Below are 26,374 nucleotides of genomic sequence, written 5' to 3'. Positions count from 1 at the left end.
GCGGTTTGGACGGTGGTTAAGAAGAGGGAAACCTGAATTTGAAACCTGAATTTTTTTTTTCATTTGAGAGGCAGTTATAGACAGAGGGAAAGACAGAGAGAGAGGTCTCCCAGCTGCTGGTTCACTCCCCAAATGGCTGCAATGGCTGGAGCTGGGCTTATCTGAAGCCAGGAGCCAGGAACTTCTTCCAGATCTCCCACATAGGTGCAGGGGCCCAAGGACTTGGGCCATCTTTGACTGCTTTCTCAGGAGCACTAGCAGGGAGCTGGATTGAAAGTGGAGCAGCCGGGACTTGAACCAGTGCCCATATGGGATGCCGGCACTGCAGGGGGAGGAGTAACCTACTGTCCCACAGCGCCATCCCTGAAGCCTGAACTTTGTGCCTACTCCTTAGTCACTGTGTGAAGTCAGCCTCGGGCTTTGCATCTGTGGAATGGGACTAATCTGAGGGTCGCTCTGACCACCGTGGAGACGGTGGTCTCTGCACAGTGCTCGCTGACTGTGGTGCCTGGCAGAGCGTCAGGGCTCACTGAGGCTGTGCTGGCTTGTTTAGGCTCTCTCATTCCAAGGCTGGACTGGAGCCAGGCCGAGAGTGTGATGTGGGGAACGGTGCTTTGCTGGAGTCACCGGAGGGGGCTGTTTTTGTTTGCAGACGCGGTTACCCTCCTGGAGTTTCCCTACGCCTCCAGCGGCGAGAACACCGGCATCGTGAAGAAGCTGCCCAGGTTTCGGAACCGTGAGCTGGAGGCCACCCGACGCCAGCGGCTGGATTACCCGGTGTAAGCGAGGGTTACAGGTGTGGGGGGCTGGGCCTTGCTCTATCGTCTGAGGACCAGAGCGGGCTAGAGCAAGAAGCCCCGAGCAGGGAGTGCCTGCGGCAGGTGTCCTGCAATGATGTCGAGATCTTCACGACTTAGAATTTGTGGGCCTGGAAACCACAGAGCGGTCTTGGATTGATCTTGCGTTTCCCAAGCCCATTGGCCTTAGCTTCGTAAGCGGTCCCAGCCACCCCACGAGTGGACAGCGAGGCGCTGAAGCCCGGGACCTCGCGAGATTTCCGGCACAGCTAGCCCAAGCCAATCCCGAGCACAGCTTCCACTTTGCCTTTCCTGTCTTGCAGGATTGGATGAGCTGCTTGAAGTCTCCCAGCTTCTGATCTCCTCCATTGATTTCAGCAAAACCCATGTAGATGTATTTTTTTTTTCCTTTCCTTTTGCTGAATTGAAGATGCTGAAAATGGTGCCTGGCTCAGCTCCGATCAGATGCATTTAGCAGAGTGATTTAATTCTTGCCGTGCTGTGGCTGGAGAGAGACCCTGAGTGGTTTGACGGAGCGTGTGTTCTTGCTAAGCTTCCTTGTAATAACTTCATGAGCTAGCTCGGCTGGGCAGGTCAGGAGAGAGCTGTGTGACGCGCCACCTGTTCGTGGAGTGTCCCCTCGATTTTGAGGCCCTATTATAAAGCCCAGAATATTCTAAAGGACATGTTTGGGTGTGTACCCAAAGAGCCTGGGGCCACTACCGCTTTAACCCAACCTGCGATTCCAATCCTGGTGCAAATGGAGAGAGACCCTGGGGCACTGGTTATGACCTTGATCCCTGGTTCCCGTGCCAAGTGCAGTCATTCCTAGCTTCTTATCTTTGAACTGCTGGTCACTGGCCCAGTGTGTGGCCAGAAGCAGGCATTGGACAAATAACTCCTGCATGATGGATGGATCCCCTGCCTTGGCTGAATATAGCCTAGTTTAAGTTGGTTAATGTTGTTTTATCCTTACTCCACAGATTTCCAATGTACAATTTTTTTTTTCAACGAAAATAGCCGGAGCCCAGGAAAGAACTGATTAGATTAGTGGTTGTGTGTTGGCCCTCGAGAGTCAGGGTGCCAGATAACCTAATGTGAGCATTAACATACTCACTGTATATATGTGTCCCAATTATCTCAGAGTGATGCCATTTGCAGATTATTACTTTTTTTGGTACCTTAGGGCTTTCATCTTTGAAAGAAACAAAATTGCTCCAAAAGAAAAAAAAAAACTGTCCTTTTAATCATAGGAATTAGAATAGCTCTTATCAAGTCACCTCTTATTAATTTCCAGATTTTTATTCCATGTCTGACTTCAGAAGCCTTAATCAAGCATTCAAATGGCAAGCATGGGAGATCCTCAAAAGGCCTGGACCACGGGTTTTCCATGCAAGGTGGCACGTCCCCCGGTCTTGTACGAGGAAGCCTGACTCCTGTCTTTCACAGTTACTCTAACTAACCTCCTTTGTCTCAAAAAATCAAGCTTTGCAAGCCAATCTCCCAGGACGAACGCGAAGGCAAATTCGTCCCTTCTTTGGAAAGAAAGCAATTTACTTGGGCATTGTTAACTGTAATTACCTGTTCTTGGATGATATCAATCTGCAGATTTTCTTCCCCCTCTCCCCCCTTGCTCTTACAGGTTTACTGTTTCATTGTGGCTTTATTTACTCCATTATTGCAAGGCCAATCTCTGTGGGATTCTCTACTTTGTGGATTCTAATGAGATGTACGGCACACCTTCTGTGTTTCTCACTGAAGAGGGTGAGTATGAAATAGAACCTTGAAAGTGATCCTGTAATTTGCCTGTGTTCTATGGAGCATAGATAAAGATGGTGCTGTCGGAGCTCAGCAAGATGCAAGGGTGTTTATTAGTGAGTGCCAATTGTCTGGTCATTGTAATCCTACGTTGACTGAAATATGTCATTCAGTAGGATATGGGAGGGGAAAAAGAGTTGTTCTTTCCATACAAACTGAACTTGATTGGGGCAGACGCAGTAAAGAGGTTACTGAAGAAATTGTTGCGGAATTAAGACAACTGTAGAAGATCGGGAAACTAATTGGAAGGACTCAAGATGGGTTTTTGGGCTTTGATTGCAACGCAAGTGTCTTTGTTTGCCTTTCATTTGGAGGAAACAGAAATTGGGTGTTGTTTATGCAGGCAGGACTACAGGGAACTAAATGCGGCCATCGAATTAAACTTTTTTCTGGAAGCTTCAAATGTCTTATTTAGAATGGAGTGCTTGTCTAAATGGTTCTTTTTTTTTTTTTCTTTTTTGCTGTTGCTTTGTTTTTTTGTGTGTAAAGGGTTGTGATTTAGTCTAGTAGCTTCTCTGGACAGTTGTTGAAAAGGTGTAGCAGCTCATTCACTCCTAGGTATATTTAGTCCTTTTCATGAACTTTATTTTCCTTTTAGGCCATTTGCATATTCAGATGCATCTCATCAAGGGAGAAGACCTTGCTGTGAAAACCAAGTTCACCCTGCCTCTGAAGGAGTGGTTTCGACTGGATATCTCTTTCAGCGGAGGCCAGGTATCTGTGTGCGGTGCTGTTAGCATTCCCATGGCAAGCTAAGTGGTGCAGCCAAATCTGCCAAAGCGAATTTGTGGTGAATGATGGACTCCTTGGAAGCCTGCAGACTTTCACAGATGCAATTTTAAATCATCAGAATCCCCATCCCACCTAATTAACTTTTAAAGTGCTTCCTTCGACTCTGTTGTGAGTGAGTAAATAATATAGCTGGCTCTGGAGCCGAAATTATCTGAGCAATTTGATCTCTCTCCCCTAGGGAGGGAGGCTTTGTGGTGATACATGTTAGACCAGCACTGGCCATGTTTGTGTGGTATTATCAGATCTACAACCTTTTTTTTTTTTTTTTTTTTTTGACAAGAAAATATATTGGCTAGTTCAGCCAAGAAACGGTTTGAGTGTTTTTGGCGTTTGCAACAATTGCTTGTGACTCATAATAACTAACAAACATTAGTGATCATTCAGGTGCCATGGAGGGGCTTTACTACTTTGTGTTGTCAAAGGTGGGACCCGACTGTTTCCCACCCTCCTGACCCCGAGTTTATGGATATCAACAGATCTGTTGTTACAACTGGAGACAGTTCCGCCTCCTGCTGTGTGAGAGTACTTCAAAAAGTTCTTGGGAAATGGAACTACATGATCAGCTTATTTTGGTGCAAAAAAAAATCTTGGAAATCCATGCAGAGGTCTTCAAGGCTCATGGAAAATGCATATGGAAAACTCATGGGGGCAGGTCTGACTTAGTGGTTAACATGCTGCTTGGGGGACAACCTCGTCCCATATCGGAGTGCCTGGGTTCGAGTCACGGCTTTCCTCCCATTCCGTTTCCTACAGCAGGTGATGGCTGAGGCACCTGGGTCCCTGCCACTCACGAGGGAGACCTGGATTAAGTTCTTAGCTCCTGGCTTCAGCCTGCCCCTGTTACTGACTTTTGCAGTCATTTGGAGCATGAAGTAATAGAAGGGAGATTCCTCTCTCTCTCTCATCTCTCTCTGTCTTTGCCTCTCCAATAAATAAAAGAATAAAAATTTTAAAAGTCTGTATACATAGATTTAAAAATGTTTCTGCACCAACATAAACAATTTTAAATTCCATTTTCCACAAAGTTCGCGAAGTGCCTTGTATGCTACCTTTTTCTGGTCACTGCGTTTTTTTCATCAGCTTTTCTTATTGATTTGTGGTTTTCCTGTAACAAAGCTGGAAGAGACAGCTGTGTTTGTCTTGTGCATTCGTTGATACGCAGTCCTCCCTTGGTGTTTAGTTTTATCACATTTCCTTTTCTCGGAAAAGAAGAGAAACCAGGTCAGTCCTTGTTGCTTTCCTGAGAAGAGTCTGTGAAATGTTAGCTGAGATTTTTTTTTTAACGTTTGTTTCCTTAAAAATGTTCGGTGACATAGCTGGGGTCCACATGTCCGTGCCCATTAGCTCAGCGCTCCGTCATGGAGACAGGTATCAAATCATCAGGGCCCAGCCACAGAGCTTATTTTGCACCTGCTGTATGCGAGGCGCCAGGCGGCCGTTTGCTTGTAGACTATTTATGGAAGCAGCATTAAGTATGGGAAGAGCTGTCATAAGGCAAGCTTAATTGCCAAATGATTCAGATCGATTTCGAGAGGGGAAGACGGCGTTTCGTGCTGGGCTGCTCAGGGCAGGTTTCACGGGGAAGGTTTCCACGGCTGAGCACAAATCCGGGGGGAGAAGAGGGAAAGGGGCCTCTCAGCACGTGCCTGGGAGAGGCGCCTACACCAGCTTGACTGAGGCCTCAGTCCATTTTGTATTGCTCCACCAGGAAGCTGAGAAGTTCAAGGTCAAGTTGCAGGTATCTATTGAGGGCCATCTTGCTGCATCATAACATGGCCAGGTTATCCCCGGGGTAAGAAAGTGAGAGCGTGCAAATTGGGTCTCTCTTCTTTCTTAAAAATTTTTTTTAAAAGATTTATCTATTTATTTGAAAGGCAAAGTTACAGAAAGAGAGAGAGAGAGATCTTCCATCCGCTGATTCACTCCTCAAATGGCTGCAACAGCCAGGCCTGAGCCAAACCGAAGCCAGGAGCCCAGAGCTTCTTCTGGATCTCCCACACAGGTGCAGGGGCCCAAGGGTTGGGCCAAGTTCCGTTGCTTTCCCGGGCCATAGAAGAGAACTGGATTGGAAATGGAGCAGCTGGGACTCAACTTGTCCCCCATACGGATTGCTGGCGTTGCAGGTGCTGGCTTAACCCGCTGTGCCACAATGCTCTCGCTTCTCTTTCTCTTCTTACAAAGCCATTAGTTCATGACATCATGGAATCACCACTCAAATGACTTCATCTGACCCTCGTGACCTCTGCAAGACCCTACCTGCAGGGGCCACCATGGGCAGACATGGGGCTGAAGTTTCCAACCCGTGGACTCTGGGGAATGTATTCTAACCGTAGCAACTGGAGTTGAAATTTACAGAGTGTGGGAAACAGATAGAGGGAAAAAAGTCTGTAGGGCGATCGTGCAGAGACTCTTCCCTGTCAGGAATCTCAGCTTCCACTTGCAAGGCATCATGGGAGGTTTCTGAGCAGCAGAATAAAAGTAGTCCTTTATTTAGAGATGGGTTGCATGATGAGTTAAAGCAGGAGACAGGGGCCGGCGTGGTGGTGCAGCAGGGTAAGCTACCGCCTGGGATGCCAGCATCCCATATCCTTGTGTTGGTCCGCATCCAGGCTGCTTTGCGTCTGATCCCTCCCTGCTAACACACCTGGGAAAGCAACAAAGGATGGCCCAGCTCCTAAGGCCCCTGCACCACGTGTCAGAGCCCTGGATGGGGTTCCTGGCCACAGCAGCCGTTTGAGGAGTGGCATGCCGTATCGACGCACTTGGGGAATCAGTAGGGCCCCTGCCATTCACGGGCTCGTACGATGGTCAGAGACACGAGAATGGCCAACAACACTCTTGACAAAAGGATGGCCCCCTTAAATAAAAGGAGAGTGGGGATCCCCAGTGCCAAGGGAAGGAGACCAGCGGTGCGTGAAGAACACACCGCACCCGTCTTGCTTTTCCCCCTGAAGGCTCTCTCGCGGCATCCGAGCAGAATTCCAAAGCCTCCTTGTAGTATCACACGCGCTTCCTGGTTTTTGCACGCGACCAGCTTGTCAGCACAAATACATCAAATGAACCCGTGGCCTGGAGTTGGGAAGTAGCTGAGTCGTCCTGGCAGAAACTGCATGGCGGATGCTTTTAACCCCCCAAGTTGCTTGAAGGCACTAAATGTATTAAGTCTTAAAATATGCACAGGACCGGGGAAGTGCAGACCCGGATCTGGGGAAGGCTCTGTAGCTCGGCTACTGAGTCGCTCGGACGCGGACTGTGTACGGAACATGGAGTGTGCAGGCGACACTCACCACTGAGCTCCCTGTGTCTCTCCCAATGCAGATAACAGTCACCACCAGCACCGGACGGGACCTGAAGAGCCACCATAACCAGACCATCAGGTAAGAGCGATTTTTCTTCTTGCTTGGAAATTTGCTGGTGGTGGGGAAATTTGCTCAGCTTAATGTTCCTCCACACCTCCTCGTGCTGTGCGCGCTTCTCTGCCTGTAGCCAGTCTTTGTACTTAAAAAAAAAAAAAAAAAGACAAAACATGCACAAACTCTCCCCATTTCCCCCGCAACCTTTTTTTTTTTTCTGAGCGAGAGACACTAGTTTTCTCTCTCCAGATCTGACTGCAAATTCTCGTTTTCATGGCATTCATAATTCATTTTCTTTGAAAATTATCTTCCATGAAGGATTCTGAAAAAAAAATAAATCAAAGTATTAATGCTGCTTATTGAGAATGGTTGGTAGCTGTGGCCTTGTATAAAACATGAAAGCAGACACTCTTGATATTTATGTTTATAATCGGGATTTGCGATGTGTGCAGCTATGGATATTGGTGTAACTTTTCATCCTTATGTAACTGCTCTCTGGGAGAGTTACAGAAACTGAGAACGAGGTCCCTTGCCTTGGGTTTCATAATTTTTTAATTTGCTTCTGCATCTGTGTGGAATAGTGGGTTTGGTAGCGTCAGAACCACAGGACAACCTTCCTCAGGCATTTGGGATACTGCACCGTAGCTAGATGACTTGTGCATAATAGAATGTGGCGGAGTAATTGTAAAGATCGGACATAAAAATCACCAGCTTTGTATGCATAAGTTTTTAAAAAATATCATCCCTAACGAAAGGAAAACAAAAAGTGGCCAAGATGGGGCCATTTGCTCTTCTTTTTTTTTTTTTTTTTTCAACCATTTCTGTTCACCTTTAAGTCAGACTGAGTTCCCGAAGCTCTGGACACGTGGATCAACTCTTACTTGGCTGCATTAAAGGATTCGTGTTTATAGGCAGGTAAAGAGGCGCTCGTGCCTCGCCGGCCTGCAAAGAGGGGGTGGGGCTGGAGTGGCAGCTGTGCCACACTCTGAGAACAGAGGAACTGCCCTGAGGAGTTCTGGGGTGGGGAGGGAACACAGGTAGGGTGCCCCGGGCTCGCCTCTGCAAAGCTCGGCAGTGGGAGAGCCTGAGGGTTCTCTTCACGGCGAGACGGCTTCAGGAATCTCCTCTGGCTCCTTGTTGTGTGAAGTGGGCTCAGAAAGGCCGGGGGCTTGTTTCGGGACACGAATCCTAGAACAAGAGTTTCCCTCTTCTCCCCTGACACACACCTGCGAGCCACCCCGGGGGGCTCGGGGTTGCAGGTGGAGTTTCATCAACTTCCTTTTCCGCAGGTGGGCTTCCTTTTCTTGCACACTGCGTGCACATTTGGAGGTGGCGTGGTGCCTGGTGGATAAGGAGCCCCAGTGTCACCCAGGGCTGGACCAGGGTGAGGCTAGTGAGGGTCAGACTCTGAGCAGCAGATTGAAGGGCTGGAGATGAAGTCATGCACTGAGAGTGTTAGCTGCCTGAGGCTGTCAGAACCGGGTCACAAAGTGAGTGGCTCCAACACCGGAACTTAGCATCTCAGTCCAAGACCGGGGGTCCAAGGTCATGGCCTGGGGCAGGATGTGTGTATGTGAGTGTGTGTGTGTGTGTGCATGCGTGCACTCCCTCTGAAGGCCTCATGGAAGGCTCTCCCAGGTCTGTCTCCTGGTTTGTGGCAGATAACTCCAGCCTTCCCGTGATGTGCTGCCTGTGTGTGTCTTCCGCTTGGAGCTCTCCTTTTGGTAAAGAAACCAGTCCTATTGGATTAGGGACCTACCCTGTGCCAGGGAGCCATCATCCTAACTAATATTTGCAGTGACCCTATTCCCAAATCAGGTCACAACCTGAGGCGCTGGGGCTTGGACTTCAGCAGATGAATGGGGAGGGCACCTTCACCTCCAAAGTAATCACGATAAATAACATTTGAATGTGATGCTTTAGAAAACCACACTGAGGGTAGGCCACTGCTTGAAACACCCACATGCCACATCGGAGGGCCTGGGTTCTAGTCCCGGCTCCACTCCAATTCCAGCTTCCTGCTAAGGCACACCCTGGGAGGCAGTGGTGAGTGTTCGTGTGTTTGGGTCCCGGCCACCTAATACAAGAGACCTGGATAGAATTTGCAGCTCTAACTTCAGTCTGCCCCAGCCCCTACCGTTGTGAACCAGCAGATGGGGACGCCCTCTCTTGCTCTCTCTCTCTCCCTCTCTCTTTCCACCTTGAGTAAATAAAACGAAAAAAAAAAATGAATGGAAAGACTGGGTATCGAACAAAATACCAACATTTTAAGTAAAGACAGGCTCAGTATGATTATGTAAGAGGCAGGATCTGCATGATCCCACATGAGGCAGGATCCAGTTGATCATATAAGAGGCAGGATCTAGTTGATTATATAAGTTTCTAGAAGGGCCGGCGCTGTGGCGCAGTGGGTTAAAGCCCTGGCCTGAAGCGCGGCATCCCACAGGGGCGCTGGTTCTAGTCCCGCTGCTCTTCTTCCGATCCAGCTCTCTGCTGTGGCCTGGGAAAGCAGTAGAAGATGGCCCAAGTGCTTGGGCCCCTGCATCCACGTGGGAGACCCAGAAGAAGCTCCTGGCTCCTGGCTTCAGATCGGCACAGCTCCGGCTGTTGCAGCCATCTGGGGAGTGAACCAGCGGATAGAAGACCTCTCTCTCTGTCTCTACCTTTCTCTGTAACTCTTTCAAATAAATAAAATAAATCTTTAAAAAAAAGAGATTCTAGAGGTGAGGACGGATATTTGGAAATGGACCATTGTAAACTCTCAGGTAGAGCCTGGCAACAGCCCCTCACCCTCTAGTCCTAGCCGGGTCAGACCCCGGTGCGTCTCACACAACTGCCCGTGTCCCCATGGAGCCAGAGCTACAGCCAGCCCCAGCAGGTGGCGCCCAGAACCCACTGGGGGCTCTCGGGGGCGGGTACCTGGACTCTCACCCCAGTCGGATCCCCACTTTCAGAGTGGGCCCAGCCAGCGCACTAAGCATCAGGCATTTCCAGCTTAGCTGTTCTGGTGGTCCAGGGAGAGCCTGCTGACCCCGCTCTGGCTGTTCTTGTAATGCAGACATTATGGTGACCGGCCTCCCACCATGGTGCAGAGGAAGCTGAGGGTTGGTTGCAGGGCTGCGTGCAGATGAGAGGCTGCTAGTAGCACTCGCTGACTGCTGACGGCTTCCGGATTCCGTAGTATTAAATTCCCTCCATCATCCGTTCACCCATCCATTCAGTCCTTCATCCAACACATACTTACCGAGCATCAGTCACGTGCCACACACTGTGCACAGTTCTGGGGATGGGATGGTTAAAAAAAAAAAAAAAAGGTACAGTCCCTGGCTGAAACAATCTAGTGAGAGAGGCGGATTTTGAACAAACACGTTCACACGCGAATTGGCAACTAGAGGTGGCAATGAATGCTAGGAAGGAAGTGGCATTGAAGGCGAGAATTTTTTTTTGAAGATTTATTTATTTATTTGAAAGTCAGAGTTACACAGAGAGAGAGAGAGAGAGAGAGGTCTTCCATTCGATGGTTCACTCCCCATGTGGCTGCAGTGGCTGGAGCTGCGCTGATCTGCAGCCAGGAGCCAGGAGCTTTTTCTGGGTCTCCCATGCGGGTGCAGGGGCCCAAGGACTTGGGCCATCTTCTACCGCTTTCCCAGGGCATAGTAGAGAGCTGGATTGGAAGTGGAGCAGCCAGGTCTCGAACCGGTGTCCATATGGGATGCCAGTGCTTCAGGCCAGGGCTTTAACCCGCTGCTCCACGGCACTGGCCCCTGGTGAGAGTTACTGTAAGGGGTTAAGGGTGGCTCATTGGAGAGCTGAAGTTCTCCCAGAGAGAGCTCGGGGCTGGTTCTTAGGGAGGCCCAGTTTGCCAACGTCACTGATGTTTCTGGGCCTCCCACGTGCAGATCAGAGTAAGAGGACTTTGCCAGTGCGTCGGAGGCTTTCCAAAGGATCCAGCTGGGGCTTGGAAGAGCCTGGCTCAGTTTTTACGTTAGCCAAATTGATGATCATCAAACAATGCATAGCACAAGGAATCGCTTGCAATCTGCATGCAGACAGCGAGAATTGTAGAGAAGAAAAATGCGGAAATACCGAAGTAGACAGAGACCACACTGGAGAGAACCCCTGGTGGTTGATAATAATGACAGTTTAAAAAATGACCGCTTGGTGCCATAGGGACCGAGTGATTTATTATCGGTTGGGAAACTCAGAGCAAGAATCCATAAAAAAGATGCTCTAAGCATCTAATTGCATTTTAAAAAATATGAATGTATATTCAGTGACCTGCCTTTGAGCATGGCGGTCCACGTTAGAGTTCCCCGTGGTCTGATTCTTCCAAAAAGAAGAGGAAACAAAAACACTTGTGGAACAGCCAGAGCCCAAAGTCATGGCCATTCCTTCCATTTATTTCTCCAACCTTTTAGAGTTGTGTTAGTTCCTCTGTGCATAGCCTCAGAGTCTACCCCAGAGAATCTGGTTCGCTTTTATGGAAAGAACAACTCTTTCTCTCTGCTCTGTTTTACTGGAGTGTGTTCTTCAGTGGGAGGTAACATGACAATGACCATGCAATTGGCAGAATAAACAGGCCTTGCTCTTACCAAGGATGGGACTCAAAAGGTAGGAGCAGGGCCGGCGCCGTGGCTCACTAGGCTAATCCTCCGCCTAGCAGCGCCGGCACACAGGGTTCTAGTCCCGGTCGGGGCGCCGGATTCTGTCCCAGTTGCCCCTCTTCCAGGCCAGCTCTCTGCTGTGGCCAGGGAGTGCAGTGGAGGATGGCCCAGGTGCTTGGGCCCTGCACCCCATGGGAGACCAGGAAAAGCACCTGGCTCCTGGCTCCTGCCATCGGATCAGCGCGGTGCGCCGGCCGCAGCACGCCGGCCGCGGCGGGCATTGGAGGGTGAACCAACGGCAAAGGAAGACCTTTCTCTCTGTCTCTCTCTCTCACTGTCCACTCTGCCCGTCAAAAAGAAAAAAAAAAAAAAGTAGGAGCAGAAGTCCCATAGTGGACTGGCTGTGTGATAATGGCAACTGTAGCTAACAGTTACTGCACCTGCTGTGGGCCTGACACTGTCCCAGATGTCCTGTTTATGTGCTACGGGGTGATCATTCTTAATCCAGAATGCTCCCCAAGCCCTGTGAGCGTCTGAAATGTTCCCAAGTCCAGAACTCCCTCTGTACATCGTGCTCAGGAAGGTTTAGGTTGTGAAGCATGGTCAGATTTTGAGTTTGCTCAGGAGATTATGCAAGTCATCAAAATCCAGAAAACTCTGAGGTCTGAAACACTTCGGATCCCCAGTATTTTGAACAAGGGATGTTCAACCTGAAGTTATTTAGTCCTTATAGCAGCCCTATTATTATTGTTTCCATCTTGTTTGTAACCAAAAGCTCAGGGGTGAGTATACTTACAATATTATTTATTTGGGAGGCAGAGAGAGAGAGAGTGCGCTCCCACCCGTTGGTTCACTCCCTGCATGCCCGCAATAGCCCCTGGGGACAAAGCCAGGATATGGGAACTCATTGCAGGTCTCCCATGGGGGTGGCAGGAGCCCAAGTACCTGAGCCAGCCCTGCTGCCTCCCAGGGTGCATTAGCAGGAAGCTGGAGGCAGGAGCCAGAGGCAGGCACTGAACTTGGGCACGCCGACGTGGGTCACGGTCATATTAATTGGCATCTTGACTGCCAGGGCACATGGCCACCCCTCTGTTTCCATTTTAAAATGGGGCGACGAACGTTCCAGCATCGCCTCCAGTCAGTGGGCCTCTGGCATATGGCAGGCATCAGTCGGTGCTGCAGAGCCATGGGGACTGGCAGGTGCACTGGCAAGTTGGTTGAGTGGAGGTCGTTCTGAGAGCCTCTGGGCCAGGGAGCCTTGGGGTGCCAGCTGCTCCTGCGGGTTGTTGCCATGTTCAAGTCTTGGCAGGGTCTTCAGTAACATTCACACTCTCAGAATTATTCCTGACTTTGGGATCTGTCCCGAAGCAAAGGGACGAGCCCTTCAAGGCTCACAGCCCTTCCCAGGAAAGAAGACAGGCAGGAGAGGAAGCCCTGCTTTTCCGTCTGAGTTGCCTTGGCACGAAGCTGATTTCCTTGGTGCTCCCTCTCGCTGCCATCAGTTGCTGTCTGAGTGTGCCCATTTCTTCTTTTCATGCTTCCTGTCCTGCTAGGTGCACCTGCTAGGGGTTGGGTTCTTGGCGAAGAGGCAGGCCACGCTCTGTCCCGGAATAACCCTGGGTCACCTGGCTCCTCTGACCCGACTGCGGGAGGTTTGGCCGTCCCCATGCACGTCACCTGGCCTTTTGTTCACTCGGCTCCCCGGGCTCCTGGCGGCTGCCTGGCATTTTATTTACTTCCTTCGGCTTCCATCTGCCCTCTGTGCTCTCTGGCTCATTCCTCATTGCCTGGCTTCTCTCGTGAGGCCTGGCGTGACCCCCGCTTGCTGTTCACATATGTTGTGGTCACATCTTGTCCACCCATTCCTATTGCAGTTTTTAAATAGGTGACAAATGCCCCTGGTTTAAAAAAAAATAAAAACTATGAAAAAAATTAAAAGAACCAAAACTATGTGAAAATGCAGTTAAATGTCTTGCTTCCAACTCTGCCTCCATACACAACATCCTGCACCCCCACACTCTGGGGAAATATGTTGATCAGTTTCTTGTGTTTACTTCCTTATGGAAACACAAAGAGAAATTCATTCACCTCTCTCTTAGAATAAAGGTATACCCTGTGTGCTCTACCTTTTTTTTTTTCAAGTAACAATATATTTTGGAGTCCTCTCCAGATCCCTTTACAATTTTTTTAACTGGGGCTGGCTCTGTCACACAATGGGTTAAAGCCACTGCCTAGGCTACTAGCATCCCATATGGGTACAGGTTCGAGTCCTGGCTGCTCCACTTCCAATCCAGCTCCCTGCTTATGCGCCTGGGAAAGCAGTGGAAGATGGCCCAAGTCCTTGGGGCCCCTGCCACCCATGTAGGAGGTCCAGAAGAAGCTATGGTTCTTGGCTGGTCTTTTGGAGGGGGGCAGTGAACCAGTGGATGGAGGCTCTCTCTCTCTAACTTTGCCTTTTAAATAAATAACTAAAACTTTAAACAAAATTTAAATTGACACATGTCTGTACATGTCTATGGGGTACAGTGTGATACTCCAGTACGCCTATCCAATGTATAATAACAAAATCAGAATATTTAGTCTGTCCATCACCTCATTCATGTATTAGTTCTGAGTAGTGACCCCATTTAAAATCCTCTCTTGGAGTCATTTGAAATACTCAGTGCAGCGTTGTTAACCGCAGTCACCCACAGTATGAAGGACCACCAGGACGGATTTCGCCTGCCTGTCGGTGGGCCGCCTCTCCTATCCTCCTCTCTACAGCCCTCCCCAGCCTGTGCTAACCACCGTGCCCCGCTCTGCCCCCCCCCCCCGTGAGTGAACTCAGGTGGACGTCGTCTGTGCCTGACACACTGCTACACATGGTAGCATTCCCATCTTTTTTGGGGCTGAATAGTATTCCTGTTACCTCATGTCCTGCATGCATTGGACAGGCTGCCCAGCCCTTGGGGGCAAACTCCTGGGTGCATTCTTTTTTTTTTTTCCAAAGATTTATTTTATTTATGTGGAAGACAGAGTTACAGAGAGAAAAGAGAGAGAGAAGTCTTCCATCCGCTGGTTCACTCCCCCAGTTAGCCGTAATGGCCAGAGCTGAGCTGATCCAAAGCCAGGGGCCAGGAGCTTCTTCCAGGTCTCCCATGCAGGTGCAGGGGCCCAAGGACTTGGGCCATCCTCTACTGCTTTCCCAGGCCACAGCAGAGAGCTGGGTCAGAAGTGGAGCAGCCAGGACTGGAACCGACGCTGCAGGCTGGAGCTTTAACCCGCTGCACCACAGTGCTGGCCCCCTGGGCCCATTCTTTGGTGAATATAAACAGTGCTGAGAGGAACATCCGGGCATTTCATACACGTCAGCCCATACATCCTCCGCATCTGCCCCACGTGTCAGCTCCTGTGACAGTCCCAGATTCTCTGGCCTTTGCTCTGTGCCTCCTCAGTCCTCATCTAAGGGTCTACCTGTTGAGTTCCCCCTACAGCCATCTCCTAGCCATTAAGCAAGATTTCCCCCTGTTGGAGCAAATTTTTTCCAATGAGGACCCACAAATTCCAGATAACTCCAGTCATCCCAAGCCCCATCACAAATACTTAGAGCCGCGCCTTATGGTGGATATAGACTGGGGGCCAGGTCCTGAGCCAGGTGCTGTGCATGCAGCATTATCCCCTAGCCTCTTCATAATCCCGCAGTGAGAACTCCGGGAGCCTCCCCATGGAGGGAGACACACAGCTGCTCTGTGGCAGAGCCGGGACGCCAGCCCCAGACCACCTGACGCCCCAGAAACACTGGTGATTTGGGTTAAGTCAACGAAAGAGTCTTAAAAAAAAAGCATCGGGTTCCAGCCCGGAGTCCTCCTAATCCTTTGTGTTCTCGCCTAGCTTCCGGGAGGATTTCCATTATAATGACACCGCTGGCTACTTCATTCTGGGCGGCAGCAGGTACGTGGCAGGTGCGGAAGGGTTTTTTGGACCCGTGAAGTACTATCGCCTGCGCAGCCTGCCCCCGGAACAGGTGAGCCCGGGGTGGGGGATGGAGGCTGCCCCGCTCCCGTGTGAGGGGTGTGTGGGTCAGGGGCCAGACTGCGCGTCGGCTGTGCCATCCAACAAAATTAATACGGTCGCTTTACCGCCCCCCCCCCCCAACACGGTAATAGATTTCTGTTAACGCTCGGTTCATTTAGTACTCATAAAATGGAAACCATTTACTTCCCCTGTTTTAATAACTACTAGCTTAATTATAGAGTAGATTTTTATCAGGCTGTTGCCTATCCAGTGATTAAGCTAATGAAAGGAGAGAAGCTTACTTATTTGGCCAAGCTTCTTTCGGTATGCGATTATTTAAAGTATCGGAAGAGGGGGTTTTCCAGCAAATTGCCATCTTGGTTCGCTCCACTGCTCTCTGGAGAGACACAGCCTTGGGCCCCTGCTGAGGTGGGAGGCAGGAGGCCTGTGAACTCTGCTGAGTGTCCTATAGCTGCCCCCAGCTCTGAGACCCGGTCTCAAATGGGAGGGGTCTCAAATGGGAGGGCGCAGCCCCCTACCCCAGGCCCACAGCGGCTGTGGGAGGGGGGTTGAGGGTGCGGAGTGGGGGGTGGGCCCTCCCTGCAGGTGTTTTCCTGACTGTGGTAAGGAGAAAAGCAAAGCTGTCAGGAGGAATCCCACACCCCTCTGTGAAGAAGAGAACAATGAATTCACATGTTCATTTTTGCAACAAGTGCTTACTGGGTACCTAGTGTGTGGGGACTGTGGGCTATGGGCCGAGGCCAGCAGTTCTTTGAAGGTAGGTCATGGTGAGGATCTGTGTCCTCCCGTGAAAATTCACACATAAGCATATTTCCAGGACTCTTCACACAGCTCATGGAAAAGCCACGCATGGATTTCAGTGGGGTTTGGGGGGCACCAAAATAAATGTATCTTTTAATTCCACTTTTCCATAAACTTAAAAAAAAGTGACTTACTTGAGAAGAGAGGAGAGAGGTAGCTCCTAGCCATTGGTTCTCTGCCCAAATGCCTGCAGTGGCCTGGGCCAGGTTGGGAGCCAGGAACTCAGCAGGAACCCATCTGCTGGCCCTTCACTGCCCCCTGTCAGGGTGCGCAGTAGCAGGAAGCTGGAGTTGGGAGCTACCCCGGGATCGAACCCACACATTCTGATATGGGAGCTGGGTGTCTTAAGTGGTGTCTTAATTGCCAAGCCAAACAGCCACCCAGCCCAGGAACTTTTTGAAGTCTCCTTATGTATAAAATTTCCATTAAGAAAGAAGGAAACAGAAGCCACCGTTATGAAAGTGAGAAAGCAAGTCACAGAGAAAATAAGAGAATCGGTGTGACATCCGTGAGTGTATTAACGCAACGATGTTACAAAGAACAAAAGAACATGCACCCTTGACGTATTCAGAGAACCCCCCCTATCTTCCATTTGACTTAACAAAGGTGGAAAACTCCACCCCAGCTCGGCGGGTTTCAGCAACTTCAGGACCCCACAGTGGGCCTGAATTCGGTCCCTCTCTCGGGGGTCCACTTGTCGGGTGCTCAGCCACGGACTTGTGACAGCACCACGGGTGCTTCCAGGCACTCGTGAGCATGGTGTTGGGGAGTGCCGAGGCGGGAACGAGTGAGATGGGTGGGCCCGTGGGGACGCCCACCCTGACCCACCGGCCTCTCCTTCTGCTCTGGGAGGCGGGCAGAGGCTGCCAGGCAGCAGGCCCAGCATGGCGTCACTTGATGGGCCCCAGGAGTGGAGATGTGATTTTTCTAGAATGTGCAGGGAAAAAGAAGAGAGGGTGCCTAGTTTGGGGGTCGGGGGGAGGACCCTGACATTTAAGAACTCATAGAAGAGACAATGACATTCAGAAAAAACTCAGATGAAAGCAGCCAGAGCTGGTGTCTTTGAGTTGACACTGACAGCCATGGCTTGCAAATCCAGAGTGGGCGACTGAGGGGCAAAGAAGCCGCCCGGTGGTGTTCCCAAGAGAGCGAAAGCAAGCCGAAGCCATGTGATGAGGACTGGATGACAGCCGTGCGTTTGCCTTTTTTTTTTTTTTTTTTCCCTTTTGTAGATCTTTAATCCCCTCCTAGAGGAGCAACTTGCTGAACAAATCACGTTATATCATGAGCGATGTGCCGAGGTCCGAGACATAGTGTTTGGGTATGCATCCATAGTCCAGCTCGGGGACCAGAGACAGGAAGCGTGTAAGTATGGAGCCTACAGCAGCCAGTCTAAGCTCTAGTATTTATTATTTTTTAAGATTTTATTTATTTGAGAGGTAGAGTTACAGAGAGAGAGAGAGAGAGAGAGAGATGTTTTGAGAGAGAGAGAGAGAGAGAGAGATGTTTTCCATCCACTGGTTCACTCCCCAGTTGTCCACAATGGCTGGAGCTGGGGCAATCCAAAGCCAGGAGCCAGGAGCTTCTTCCTGGTCTCCCATGCAGGTTCAGGGTCCCAAGCACTTGGGCCATCTTCCACTGCTTTCCCAAGCCATAGCAGAGAGCTGGATCAGAAGAGGAGCAGCTGGGATACAAATTAGCACACGTATGGAATACCAGTGCTGCAGGCTTTAGCCCACTATGCCACAGCGCTGGTCCCGCGCCAAGTATTTTTTTTTTTTTTTAAGATTTCTTTATGTACTTATTCAAAAGGCAGAGTGATGGAGAGATGGAGATGGACGGAGCGCTGGTTCACTCCCCAAATGCCCATGAGAGCCAGGGCTGGGCCAGGCCAAAGCCAGAGGCCAAGAATTTTATGCAAGGTTCCCACGTGAGTGGCAGGGACCCAAGTACTTGGGCCATTACCCTGTGTTGTCCTGGGCGCATTAGCAGGAAGTAGGATTGGAAGTGGAGCAGCTGTGACTTTAACTGGCACTTCGATAATGGGATGCCGGCATTCCAGGCTGTAGCCTAACCTGCTGCACCACCACACTGGCCTCAGCTCTGAGCATGTGTAGCGACACACGTTTGTTTTCTCCCTAATGGAACTGAAGCAGAATATATACGACTTAGCTCAGAGGGGAATGGGGTGTGACCCTAAGCCCTCCACAGGTGGATGTGAGGGAAAGTGTATACATGCCACCTGGGTTTAAAAAACAGCCAAGAAGATCCAAAACACATCTCTCTGCTTTACCAAACCTAAGCTAGTTTAAGAACACCATGAGAGGTTCGGGTGCTTGGCATAGCAGGAAAGACACTGCTTGGGATGACCAGACCCCTTATCAGCATGCCCGAGTTCAAGTCCTGGCTCCTGCTTTCAATTTCAGCTTCCTGCTAGTGTGCATCCTGGGGGTTAGCAGATGTTGGCTAAAGTAGTTGGGCCCCTGGCACCCACCTGGGAGACGTGGATTGAGTTCCTGGCTCCTGGCTTTGGCCTGGCTCAGCCCCAGCTGTAGCATGCATTTGGGAAATGAACAGGGGATAGGAGATTCTCTCTCTCTCTCTCTCTCTCTCTCCCCCCCTCTCTCACCTCTCATCTCTTGCCTTTCAAATAAATAAAAATAATAAATGAATAAAACTTTTAGAAGAGGACTACAAATGAGAGAGAGAGAGAGAGAGAGAGAGAGAGTGTGTGTGTGTGTGTTTGAGTCTTGCATGGCGTTTTTCTCATCCATAAGGCCACCCTAAGAAAATAAAAATGAATTGGAAAATAAATTAATCATTAGAAGTGTTTCCCCATCAGTGCACTTTTGTCTTGGGCCATTAATATCTGAATATTAGCTTTCAGAAATGTTGAACAATGACTTTGTTGTTTGAGGCTCGCTTTTATTTTTTGAATCCTTGAAATTGACTCTTTTTAGAAGACCCCTGGCAGTTCTCAGCAGAAGGCATGAATTTCAAAGAGGCTGCTTTCATACCTGCTGGTGTTGGCACAGCCATCCTTCTGCTCGCCCAGGGGCCCAGGACGGCTGTCGGCCACGAAGCTCAGTCCCGTCCGGTCTCCCAGAGGTCCAGCTTTGATCCAGCACTTACACGCTTCTCTGGGCTGCAGGTCTCTTCTGGCTTGGTTTGGTGGTGCTAGAGTGTGCCACACATGGTTCTTCTGGACAAGAAATTCCTGTGGGCTCTTACTTCTATTCCCAAAAGCAAACTGAGTATTTCAGGCCCCGCCTTCTGAGCCCACCCTCTGCAGAATGGAACTTTCTGTCCCAAGCCGTGGAGGAATGGGTGTGTTTGGAACACACCCCAGTCTGATGGGGTTCACAGAGTGATCCCAGGGCAAGAGTGGAGATGGGGACAGGACAGTGTGGAAAGGCAGCACTTCCGTGGTCCCACTTAAGAATAGGTTATCCTGGGGCTGGCGCTGAGGTGTAGTGGGTAAAGCAACCAGCTGCAGTGCCGCCATCCCATATGGGCCCTGGTTCTAGTCCCGGCTGCTCCACTTCTGATCCAGCTCTCTGCTATGGCCTGGGAAAGCAGTAGAAGATGGCCCAGCTCCTTGGGCCCCTGTACCTGCGTGAGAGACCCAGAAGAAGCTCCTGACTCCTGGCTTTGGATCAGTTTAGCTCTGGGTGTTGCAGCCATCTGGGGAGTGACCAGTAGATGGAAGACCTCTCTCTCTCTCTCTCTCTCTCTCTCTGCCTCTGCTTCTCTGTAACTCTGCTTTTCAAATAAATAGCAATAAATAAATCTTAAAAAAAAAAAAAAAAAACAAAGAATAGGTTATCCTGGTCTCCACACTGCCTCTCTGTAACTGTGACTTTCAAATAAATAACAATAAATAAATCTTTTTTAGAGGAGAGGCAGAAAGAGAGGGAGACAGAAAGTCTTCCATCTGTTGGTTCACTCCCCAAATGGCCTTAATGGCCAGAGCTGTGCCAATCCGAAGCCAGGAGCCAGGAGCTTCTTCTGGATCTCCCATGCGGGTGCAGGGGCCCAAGGACATGGGCCATCCTCTACTGCTTTCCCAGGGCTTAGCAGAGAGCTGGATCGGAAGTGGAGCAGCCGGGTCTCGAACCAGTGCCCATATTGGATGCCGGCACTTCAGGCCAGGGCGCTCACCCACTGCATCACAGCGCCGGCCCCAATAAATAAATCTTAAAAAAAAAAAAAAAAGAATGGGTTATCCTGGTCCCCAGCTGCTGCTCTCCCCTCGGAATCACCCAGAGCAATATGACACACTGTTGGAAGGAGGCAGCAGGTAGGACTAGTAGCATCCACACGGGAGAGAAAGTGATTCGGGTAACTGACGGCAGCGCAGGAGAGCTTCCCCGAGTGGGAGCGCCAGCCTTGTGGCTGCTCTGTTTGATGGCGTCAGGCAGATGGTCCTAGCATCTTCCCCCGCCTTGCCCCTCCTGGAGATCCTTGGGGTTTGCTTCTCCGCTCACATGCCAACAAAGTGGCCTAGATATGAGCCGCTTGGGGACCGTTGGAGGCCAGCTGCTCATTCTGTAGAATTGGTCAGCAGCCTCCAGCACCGTTGGCACCTTGCCCTTGCCCTTGGCTGTGGTTCTGGATTTGTGACCTCACGGCAAAGGCATCGTCGCTGATCCCAGATGCCCGCAGAACCCAGACCATAGCCAGTAATGCTGGGCGCAGCCCCTTCCTTCTAGTTCCCCTTAGGAGGAGGGGCTCGGAGGGGCGAGACCTCCCCCTCTGACGTCTTGTGCTTCTGCCTCCGACCAGGTGACCTGCGCAACGCCTACCTCGACCTCAAGCGCAGGTACGGGAGCCCCTCGACCTGCAGAGCCTTCCCGTGGGAGAAGGAGCTGCAAGAGCAACACAGCAGCCTGTTCCAGGCGCTGCTGGAGATGGACCTGCTGACCGGTAATTGTGCTGTCTTTGCCTTGGCTTCGTGCGCCTCCTGCTCCCCTCTGTTCCACTCGCTGTCTTTGGTGGTCCGTGCCTCACGCCTAGGGTCCTAGCTTAATCTCACATTGAAGTTCTGTCCTCGTAGGTCCACAGCGCTCCATATAGCTGCACAGACACGGGTGGCCCCCAGATGCAGTTGGTTTGAAAGATACTTTGCTGCATAGGTTTTTTTTTTTTTTTTTTTTTTAAGATTTATTTATTTGAGAAGCAGAGTTACAGACACAGAGAGGGAGAGAGACAGAGAGAGAGAGAGAGAGAGAGAGAGAGAGAGAGGTCTTCCATCACTGGTTCACTCCCCAGGTGGCCACAATGGCCGGAGCTGGGCTGATCCAAAGCCAGGAGCCAGGAGCTTCTTCCGGGTCTCCCACATGGGTGCAGGGGCCCAAGCACTTGGGCCATTGTCCGCTGCTTTCCCAGGCCGTAGCAGATCAGAAGAGGGGCAGCCAGGACATGAACTGGTGCCCATATGGAAGTGGCCGTGTCTTGTGTCCAGGAGAGTGACTTCAGGTCGCGTGGGGTGCGCCAGCTTTCGGTACTTGCTGAGTGACCTCTCAGTTACTTGGCTAGACTTTAGAAAAACGGAATAACATGAAGAGCGTGACTTGAGGACTGGGCTTGAGCACAAGGGAAAACTGTAATGCGTTCTAGTCCAGGCTGCGGAAGTGAACGGTGGAGGCGCAAAGAAGGAAGGAGTCCATTTTCCCCGGAGGGCTGGGATGTACTGGGAAGGCTTCCTGGGGGAGGTGACTGATGCTTGATGGGCTCTGGGTGTTGCCAGGTCAGCAAGGTTGGGGTGGGGATTGCAGGCCGAGTGAGGCGGGGAGTGTGGTGGGCAGGGCGCAGTAGGAAGAACAGCACAGGGTGCTGGCCGAGGCACCAGGGGTCGGGAGCAGGAGAAGCCGTGGAGAGTGATGGCTCTGAGGGCGTGGGCACCATCCTGGAGGGCTTTGGCTTTACCTTGCAGGTGACAGGGACCTGGGGGAGGGGTGCAGGCATCCGGGAGCGATGTGGGTTCACCCGGGAGCGATGTGGGTTCACCCGGTCACTCTGACAGCCGTCGAGAATGAGCTAGGTTGCGGAACGTGGGCCGAAAGGTGTGGGGAGGGGGCACGTCGGGTGACAGCGTAGCCTCTGGAGCTGGGGGCCCGGTTCCACTTTTAACCCAGCACTCACAGCTGGGTGATCTTGCACACGTGACTTAGTTTCTCCGAGCCTCAGTTTGCTCATCCGGGAACTGGGTACGATGATGGGCCCTCTGTTCTTGGGTCGGAGTTGGTGAACCGACAGCTGTGAAATACGAGGAGCAGCGTCAGCAGGCGTTCCTGGCTCAGCGCTGCTGTGTGCTGGGCTGCAGAATTCCCTCTTGGTGGGACTGCCCTGTGTCCTGCAGGGCGTTCAGCTGCGTCTGTGTCCAAAAGCATCTCCAGACCCGGCCCGGTGGCCGTGGTTGACCCACTGCTGTGTCGCTTCCTCCTTCCAGGTTTTGGTCCATCAGCTGGGAGGGGGGTGGAGCCACATCCCCACCCCCTCCCAAGATAGTCAAATGGGAGAGGGAGGTGCATGTGGCATATTGGGTTAAATAGACAAAGATCTCATCCGCATCAAGATCGTTTTTATGACATTTCTGGTCATATTTAAATATAGTATTGCTGACTGTGAACAGTGAATCATTTTCACAATGCATTCTTTTTTTAAGTTAATACTCTCAATAGGAATGTTTCCGTGTTATTTTTACAGCTCCGAGTTTTGTGGATTAGGTTTGCAGATTGTTTTATTCTGCATGGAGACCTGGGAACAGACTTTAACCAACAGCCCTAACCCTGGGTGGGTATCGAGGTGCCGAGCACTAAGCTGCTACTTGGGACACCCCCTTGCCTGTATCAGAGTATGGGGGTTCTGACCCAGCAGATAGGCACCCTGGGGGGCAGCCGGCGATGGCACAAGCACTTGGGGTCCTGCCACTCACACGGGAGACCTGGGATGGAGTTCCAGGTTCCTGGCTCCAGCCCTCCAGCTATGGAGACCATTTGGAGAGTGAACCAGAAGATGAAGACCCATCTCTCTCTCTCCCTCTCTCTCTCCACTTTCCAAACAAATAAAAGTAAACTTAAAAGCAATTCAGGAACTCCTGAAGCTTAGGACGTCTTGGACAAAGACACTGCAGTACCGCTGGATTCCTGCAAGTCCTGCTCATTCCTCTTGGGCTTCCCTGGGATCCCATCAATGTGGGGCGGGGGCCACCCCAAACACAGATTTGCCATTTTAGCACTCAGTGTTCATGCTGAGCCTAACTTTCAGGCACTGTGGTGTCAAGGAGCAGCTCCTGGGAGAATGTACCTGCTCCTCCTCCTCACCCCGACCACTGAGGCCTCTCTCTCCCCGGGCACACAGCCTCCTGCCTTCAACCCATCCCTGCCTGCCTTTTACTGGGGGCAGGAGTAGGTGGGAGGGAGAGTGGACGGGTCGGGGAAACTCTAGCACGAAGCCCCCTTCTGCCTTTGCACCACTTTTCCTGGGCTGTGTTGAAGACCGGGAGAGGTAGGGCATAGACGGGTTCAAGTTCATTCTCCGTCTGGCCCTGTGCTTTTGCTGGGGGCTGCGGCAGCATCTTCTGGCCAGCCTGGGAGAGAGATCGGTGGTGTGCATTTTTGTTGCCTAACAAGGCTGAGCAACATGGAGGGATTTTCATTTTGCAAGCTGAGGGTAAAAACTAAGTTTGCATTTTGACATCTCTTTGCTCTGGTCCCCTGTGAGAGGAACAGTGGCGCTGGTGGGACTGGATCTGCACAGCTTTATCCTCAACACCCTTCCTCCCATGGCCTCCGCCCTTGGTGTGCAGCCCACCCTGCGTGCTTCGGCAGCTCTGGTCAGTAGGAATTGTGTTTGTGTTCTCTCTCTCTCTCTTTTTTTAAAGATTTATTTATTTGAAAGTCAGAGTTACACAGAGAGAGGAGAGGCAGAGAGAGAGAGAGAGAGAGAGAGAGAGAGAAAGCAAGTGGTCTTCCATCCGCTGGTTCACTCTCCAATTAGCTGCAATGGCCAGAGCTGCGCTGATCCAAAGCCACGAGCCAGGAGCTTCTTCTGGGTCTCCTGCCAGGGTGCAGAAGTGGGGCAGCCGAGACTCGAACTGGTGCCCATATGGGATGCCGGCACTGCAGGCGGCGGCTTTACCCACTACGCCACAGCGCCAGCCCCTTACATTCTCTTGTATGCTCTGCCCTGCCCTGCTAATTAACAGACTTTATTAGAGCATCCTCATTATATCACATTTTTCCTGTCTGAGATGAGCTATGAGAAATGGACTCAAGTATCTGATGTCTGATGCTTGGTCTATTTTTGTAAAGAGGAAGAACTTTGATTTATTTTTGATTTTTATTTGCTTATGTGCGTTTTATTTGAAAAGCAGACAGACAGAGACAGTCAGACAGAGATCTTCCACCCACTGATTGACTCAGACAGCTTGGGGATGGGCTAGGCTGAAGCCAGGAGCTGGGAACTTCTTTGGGGTCTCCAGCATGAGTGGCAGGGCCTCAGGTACTTGACCATCACCTGCTGGCTCCTGGGCTGTGCATCAGCAGGAAGCGGGAGTCAGGAGCCAGAGCCGGCACTCAAAGCCAGGCACACTGTTAGAGAATGCAGGCGTCCTCACCTCTGAGCCAGCCACCTGCCCCTGCTTGGAGCTGTTGCTGTAAAAAGTGAATGGGCGCAGTGATGGGGGTAAAGAATTAAACTGAATGTGTTCTTACGTCACTCACGACCTTCCATTCATTGACGGATTCATTCATTCACCGAGTGTTAACTGAATGTTCAAAAATGGGGCTGTGCATTGGGTGAGAGCTATTCAGCCTAAACAGAAAGACAGCCGTCAGCACCCATAGTTCCTCCAGGGGAATTAATTGGTGGAATTATTCTTCCTGGAGTTGTCAACAAATACGATGGTGTGAGACAATGGCCCGTGATTTCTGGTTCCTTCTGGGATTCGCATCGTCTTTCTCACGGTCGGCATTCCGCGCGCCGGTCCCTGCATCTGCGCGTTGTAGGCAGGAGAGTGTTGCTCCCCGCGGTGTGTGGCTTGGGCTGAATCATCTGCTCTGGGTCTGTGCCTGGGTCACATGGGGGAGCAGAGGAGAGCGTTGCAGGGGTGTAGCGGGAGCTCCAGCCTCATTAACATCCACAAGGAAGGCTGTCAGGAGTCTTCTGCCTTCCCAGCAAGTGAGGTCGGCCGTGCGCTCTCGCCTGTTCCCAGAACAGCTGCACTGTCATTTCCTAACACAAACGAGATCGGCCAAGGATTTACCTTGACCCTTTAAGGTCTGTAATTTTTTATTTCTAGCATTCTCTAGGGGCTGGCGCTGTGGCGTAGTAGGTTAAACCCCAACCTGTGGTGCTGGCGTGCCGCGTGGGCTCCAGTTCAAATCCTGGCTGCTCCACTTCCAATCCAGCTCTCTGCTGTGGCCCGGGAGGACAGTGGAGGATGGCCCAAGTGCTTGGGCCCTGCACCCGCGTGGGAGACCTGGAAAAAGCTCCTGGCTCCTGGCTTTGCGGATCGGCACAGCCATTTGGAGAGTCAACCAGCGGATAGAAGACCTCCCTCTGTCTCTTCTCTGTGTCTGTAGCTCTGCCTCTCAAATAAATAAATAAATAAATCTAAAAAAAAATTTCTAATTGTGGTAAGATAAAATTTGCCACCTTAACCATTAAAAATTTGTTTTTTTTTCTTCTAAATTTGAGAGGCAGAAGGACAGAAAAATAGAAAGCAAGAGATGGAGAGAGAGAGAGAGAGAGAGAGAGAGAGAGAGAGATGGACATTTGGTTCACTCCCCAAGTGCCTGCAGCAGCCAGGGCTGGGCCAGGAGCCAGGAACTCAACCTGGGTCTCTCATGTGGGTGACAGACCCAACCAGGTGAACCCTCACCACGGCCTCCCAGCATGCGAGTTGGCAGGGAGCTGGAGGTGGGAGGTGAAGCCGGCACTCCCCTGTGAGACGTGGACGCGGGAGCTGCCAAGCTAAGTGCCCACTGCCACCCTCGCCATGGCTCGGGGCACAGCTCAGCAGTGTTCGGCGTGCTCACACAGTTGTGCGCCATGTTTCCAGTGCTGTTCTCAGCCTGCAGACAGGACGTCCTGGCCTCTTTCCCTTCTCCCCCCTCAGCCTCTGGGAACAACCACTCTGGTCTCGGTTCCTGTCGCTTTGAGTGCATAGTTAGATCCCTTCCACAAGTAG

General features: G+C 51.1%; 1 protein-coding gene across 3 annotated transcripts in view; it reads left to right on the top strand.

Annotated features, from left to right (window-relative positions):
* Window positions 1–26,374, top strand: part of SEL1L3 (SEL1L family member 3) — a 109,920-nt gene that overhangs the window by 27,890 nt on the left and 55,656 nt on the right. For 2 of the 3 annotated variants that reach the window (XM_002709381.6, XM_017350581.3), the window contains exons 3-9: window positions 653–779; window positions 2,440–2,561; window positions 3,214–3,329; window positions 6,726–6,784; window positions 15,235–15,367; window positions 17,412–17,544; window positions 20,965–21,105. In XM_002709381.6, the coding sequence (XP_002709427.1) occupies window positions 653–779; window positions 2,440–2,561; window positions 3,214–3,329; window positions 6,726–6,784; window positions 15,235–15,367; window positions 17,412–17,544; window positions 20,965–21,105 (831 nt within the window). Of the gene's footprint in view, window positions 1–652; window positions 780–2,439; window positions 2,562–2,933; window positions 3,052–3,213; window positions 3,330–6,725; window positions 6,785–15,234; window positions 15,368–17,411; window positions 17,545–20,964; window positions 21,106–26,374 lie in introns of those variants that run through there. The other variant, XM_089327027.1, reaches the window with a different exon arrangement.

The sequence above is a fragment of the Oryctolagus cuniculus genome, chromosome 2, assembly GCF_051225735.1.
Source record: "Oryctolagus cuniculus isolate XC-2025 breed Fujian yellow rabbit chromosome 2, ASM5122573v1, whole genome shotgun sequence".
NCBI classification, from domain to species: Eukaryota; Metazoa; Chordata; class Mammalia; order Lagomorpha; family Leporidae; genus Oryctolagus; species Oryctolagus cuniculus.
Note: the sequence above shows the minus strand (reverse complement) of the source record. Positions and strands in the feature narration are given on the sequence as shown.